Source organism: Perkinsus marinus (genome assembly GCF_000006405.1).
Source record: "Perkinsus marinus ATCC 50983 genomic scaffold scf_1104296933060, whole genome shotgun sequence".
Taxonomy (NCBI): domain Eukaryota; phylum Perkinsozoa; order Perkinsida; family Perkinsidae; genus Perkinsus; species Perkinsus marinus.
In genome coordinates, this window is record NW_003215278.1 from 14,360 (window position 1) to 19,411 (window position 5,052).

The following is a 5,052-nucleotide window of genomic DNA, read 5'->3' on the forward strand; positions in this document are numbered from 1 at the left end:
GACCGTAAGGAGCTCGTGTCAGTCGAGTGGTGTCCGCCTCTGTCAGTGTCAGCGGAAAAATACGCACATGGTCAACTACATGTGTTGGTGACAGTATGGAAATTCTGGAGGAAATTCTTCTTGATTTTTGAATCTTATAATGGAGTTTCACCCGTTTTACTTGAAGAACGCGATATCCGCCGCGATATGCAGTAGTCGTGAAATATGTTTTTTGACTGGTGCTTTTCATATCACTAGGGTGAAACTCCAATGAATGAGGAAACCTTCAGAGCTGAGTTGAAGAAAGCGAACATATATTGGAGTTCACTCCGTGATACGAGAAACACTAGTGATAAATTTTGTTCACAAACCACTGCTAATATCGCGTACTTCGCGTAAAACGGGTGAAACCCTATTCCTCCAACACTGGTGGTCCCTGTAACAGATATGTATATGCTCTATATGAATCATATGGTTTCGATCGCCATCAGAATGCGAGCCTCTTCGTATGCGGATTCGCCAGTTCTATGTTGTTGGGGACTTTTATTGGAAGTTTGGCTGACAGGTAGGCTCCCTCGGGTGCATTTCATTATTGGAGTTCCACCCGTGATGTGAAAAACACTGGTGAAAAACGTATTTCACGACTGCTGCAAACCGCGAATTTCGCGTTTTTCACCGAGTTCAACGACGCCACTTCACGTTAAAGAGGTGAAACTCCATTATTATTATCATCATCACTATCAGGTTTGGTCGTAAGAAGTTCTGTATGCTGTATTGTTGTTTATACATACTATCGTGTGTTACCAAACACATCCCTCTATATCCTGTCCTCATGCTGGGCCGGCTGTTGGGGGGGATGGCGACTAGCCTGTTATTCAGGTGGGGACGGTTTCAATGTTTGTATAAATTACTGATACTATTTATTGGAGTTTTACAGTACTCCATGTGAAAACGCGATATTCACCACTCACATGCGTTTTTCGCTAGTGTTTTCCATGACATTTGTTGGAAGCAAAGCACCATGCGGTGAAAATCATAAAGAACAGATCTTGGTAACTTTGTGAGCGTCATCATCATCATTGTCGCGGCACAAGGCGAAGAATATGATATTCACATCTATGTAAGGAAGTCCCACAACATAACTAATGGAGAAGTTGAAGCGACGAATGAATACTGACATAATGCATATTCAGTTCATCTCAACGACACAAGTCTGGGAGGATTTTACAGTGTGATCTGAACTGATATGCAAAGATATACTCACTAAGGACGATTTACGATGTTGATATTTCCATGTCCCAGAAAGAATACAACCTTTTCGGGTCAATTTAATTGCCCCGAAGGTAACAATTTACTCAATCGTATGGAGTTTCACCACCCCAGTGATATGAAAAACACTAGTGGAAACCATACTTCACGACTACTGCATATCACCGTGAGTAACGCGTTTTATGTTAATTCGCGTAAAGCGGGTGAAACTGCAATATTGTCCCCATTTTTTGTGAAATAATTTACATTTTCTTAATATTTTCCGACCAGTTTTGATGAGAATTTCCAACGATATAAGCGGTCATTTTGAAAACTACCGCACGCAGACTCCTCAACAACGTACAGCGCATTTTTCAGCGTCTTCGAAACTTGGTTTATCTGCGAGGCTACTACCACCGGTCAAGCACATCTCATATCCAACACTCTCGGTATAGCGGTCGGTCTTAATTCTGTTACGGCCATCGTCGCTGGAGGTAACCTCAAGTGTGTGCGAATCAATGAGTTTATATCTCTTCAGTGCTGGCCCAGGCTAGTGTATCCATAGCGCCTATGCGTGCCTTGACGAACGTCTTCAATATAGCTGGGTAAGCTGGGGGTACAATGGAATTTCACCCTAGTGATATGAAAAACACTAGTAAAAACATATTTCACGACTACTGCATATCACCAGAATATCTCACTTCACGTAAATCGGATGAAACTCCAATGTAGTTTCACCCGTGATATGGAAAACACTAGTGAAAAACATATTTCCCAATTCACTTCGCGGGAAACAATTGTGTTTTTGGTCGCGGAAACATATACGTGTTATAATATACATAGTGTATTACACCACTTCAAGTTGAACGGATTTTTCTATAAGTATGGGAAAGTATGCACATGGTCATTTTAGTGGGCATTTTTATAGTATTATCAGCACATGTTTTTGCGACAACTACGTGTGTATGGAAAACATGTGTACTCTGCTAAAAATACAGCTGATGGGCGTTCCTCACATGCAGTGTGTGCCAATTTGACAGTGTGGAAAAATATGCACATGGTCAAGCACATATGTTGGTGACAGTGCGAAGATTATCAAGAAATTTTGGGAAATTCTCATTGGTTTTTGTGAGTTTAGACGGGAAGCATGCGTAGTTCTCCATAATTAGCGAGGAAGCTTCTGCTAGACTCAACTGAGGAAAGCGAACATATATTTCAATACTGGAGTTTCACCCGTTTTACGTGAAGTGGCGTGAAACTCGGTGAAAAACGCGATATTCGCGGCCCGTACTAGTCGTGAAATATGTTTTCCACTAGTGTTTTTCATATCACCGGTGAAACTGCAATTTAACATGCAAAAATGTGCGAGAGGAAACACACATGTCTATGTATCAAGTATACTGTAGATACTGCAGTCCTTTTGATCTCGCCATAGTATCACTACTGGTCACGGCACTTTGCATCCACACGACGTGGAGGGAAAACTACGGGGCGAACGATTCAAATTCGGCGAAAAACGAAAGTGTGCCAATAGCAAGCCTCTCGATACGACAATGGGGCACAGGTAAGGGTATACGTACAGGTGAGGAAAAAGACCTTTTTTACGCACAAGGTTGATTTGGTGAAAACCCACTGATAAATATGCAATATGAAGATCTCGGAAAATTCTTGTTGATTTCTGTGCATTTTCACATGAATTCCCATGGATAGCAAGAATTTTCCTAAATTTCTTCCCAGAATTTTCATATTGCCATCAACACATGCAGTTGACCATGTGCATATTGTCCACCCACATTTTTGGATAACACTCGTTAGTTTAGATGTGCTACACTCACTGCAGTCACATCACTCGATCATCCCACTGGGCTGCATACAAGCACTATACGAGTCGGCCATGTAGCGACTATACATACTTTGCACGCATGCACAACTATAGTAGGTACATATTCGTGTTTATGTGGACTCCCGCACTAGAGCAAGCCAACGGTGGTGTTGCTATTTCCCTGGGACTGGTCTTTGCATGCTTCATGACAGCTTGTACGGTCGGCTCGCAGATGTTCCGGTTAGTTTGTGATAGTACATACTGTATAGAACTCTACTGTAGATATGTAAGCACGACTACTGACCAACGGTTGTCCTCTGCGGCGATCCTCAGACTTGTATGCTTGGCTGGACTTGTCTCGCAGGGCACTGTGTTCATGTGAGCTATTGCCGGTATAGTTGTTGTATGTGTTGTTGTTGTATATGTTGTCGTTGTATATGTTGTATATGTTGTTGTTGTATACGTTGTTGTTGTCTATGTTGTTGTTGTTGTTGTTGTTGTTGTTGTTGTATATGTTGTTGTCTATGTTGTTTTGGTATATGTTGTTAGTGTATATGTTGTTATATATGTTGCTGTTTCATATGTTGTTGTATATGTTGTTGTTTTTGATGTTGTTGCTGTTGTTGTATATCATACTATCGAGTATTCGATAGTGTATTACGATTATACTAATTCGACTTGGTGCAAATGGAAATTACATATAGTTTCACCCGTTTTACGTGGAATGGTATAATACTCCGTGTGAAAAACGCGACATTCGCGATACGAAGCGAATTGAAAACATCTCGGAATTTACACGGGAGTTTACGTTGCTCATGCGTGTCCCACGAAGTAAGATGTGAAAGATGTTTTTACCGGTGTTTTTCATATTCTTGATGAGTGTATTAGGAACTACAGTGCACACCACCTAGAGACCGAAAATACGTGTGCAGAGATAACCTTTTAGAACGGCTTTGAAGTTGAATTTTGAATATAAGTCTTTCTCATATAGTTATATTGGAGCTTCATCTGTGGTGTGAAGAATACTGGCGAAGAACATTTCTCACGACTACTGCAAAGCGCAAATTTCGCGTTTTTCGTCGCCACTTCACGTGAAACGTGTCCGCAACTTTATACATGATTTTTCTATGTATAGCTATAGGTGTATTTTATGTGTATCTTTCAACTATGTATAGGTTTCCGAATTCACCCTGGACGGTGCTGATAGCCTTCCTGGTCTTCGAGACATCTGTCGGTGCCTACTACCCCTCAATGGGAACTCTCAAAGCCGAGATCGTACCCGAGGCTTATAGAGCTACCATATACAATCTATTCAGAGTGAGCAGCTATCTGTGCGAATATTTTATAATAATGGAGTTTCATACGTGACATGAAAAACATATTTCGCGACTACTGCATATTACCGCGAATATCGGGTTTTTAAATTTCGGCATATTGTGTAGTATTTCAAATTCACATTATCTGTGTAAATTTGTGAAATTTTGTGTAATATTATTCAACGTTTTTGCGAGAATGAATTTCGTTGGCCACAATAAGGACATACAAATTTAATTGATGTTAAAACCGGAAATTTCCATATTGTCACCAACACATGAAGTTGACCATGTATTGCATATTTTCCCACACTGATTTTCGTCGTCAAAAAACATATTTGCCACTTAAGGTATACGAGGCACTGTATCAGGTCCCTTTAAATCTGCTGGTCATTGCTGCACTCCTCGCCAAGCTAGAAGTGGCAGAAGCGTTCGGTGTCGCGTCCCTGCTCCTTGCTCTGGCATTGATGCTGAGTATCCGCATAAGAGAACCGTCCAGGACAGTAGGTCTACGAGGGCCTGATCAACCATTGCTACGTCCACTATAATCCCTATAAAGATTGTTTGTTATTTTTTCATACAAGTATTCGTCGTACACTAGTCTTGATGATTATGAGTAGTTTCTCTGCCGCTGTTTGCAGGGGTGTAGTGATCTGATTGTTGTGTTCGATTTCTCTTTAGACTGACGAC

At 41.1% G+C, this 5,052-nt stretch overlaps 1 protein-coding gene across 1 annotated transcript in view; it reads left to right on the forward strand.

Moving 5' to 3' along the window:
- Positions 1-5,048, forward strand: part of Pmar_PMAR003771 (conserved hypothetical protein) — a gene marked incomplete at both ends in the record, with an annotated part of 5,453 nt that extends 405 nt beyond the window's left edge. The window contains 9 exons of the mRNA XM_002785332.1: positions 425-544; positions 724-858; positions 1,606-1,721; positions 2,597-2,749; positions 3,048-3,123; positions 3,167-3,421; positions 4,225-4,366; positions 4,734-4,865; positions 5,004-5,048. Coding sequence (XP_002785378.1) covers positions 425-544; positions 724-858; positions 1,606-1,721; positions 2,597-2,749; positions 3,048-3,123; positions 3,167-3,421; positions 4,225-4,366; positions 4,734-4,865; positions 5,004-5,048 — 1,174 coding nt within the window. The remainder of the gene's footprint in view (positions 1-424; positions 545-723; positions 859-1,605; positions 1,722-2,596; positions 2,750-3,047; positions 3,124-3,166; positions 3,422-4,224; positions 4,367-4,733; positions 4,866-5,003) is intronic.
- Positions 5,049-5,052: the final 4 nt, after the last annotated feature.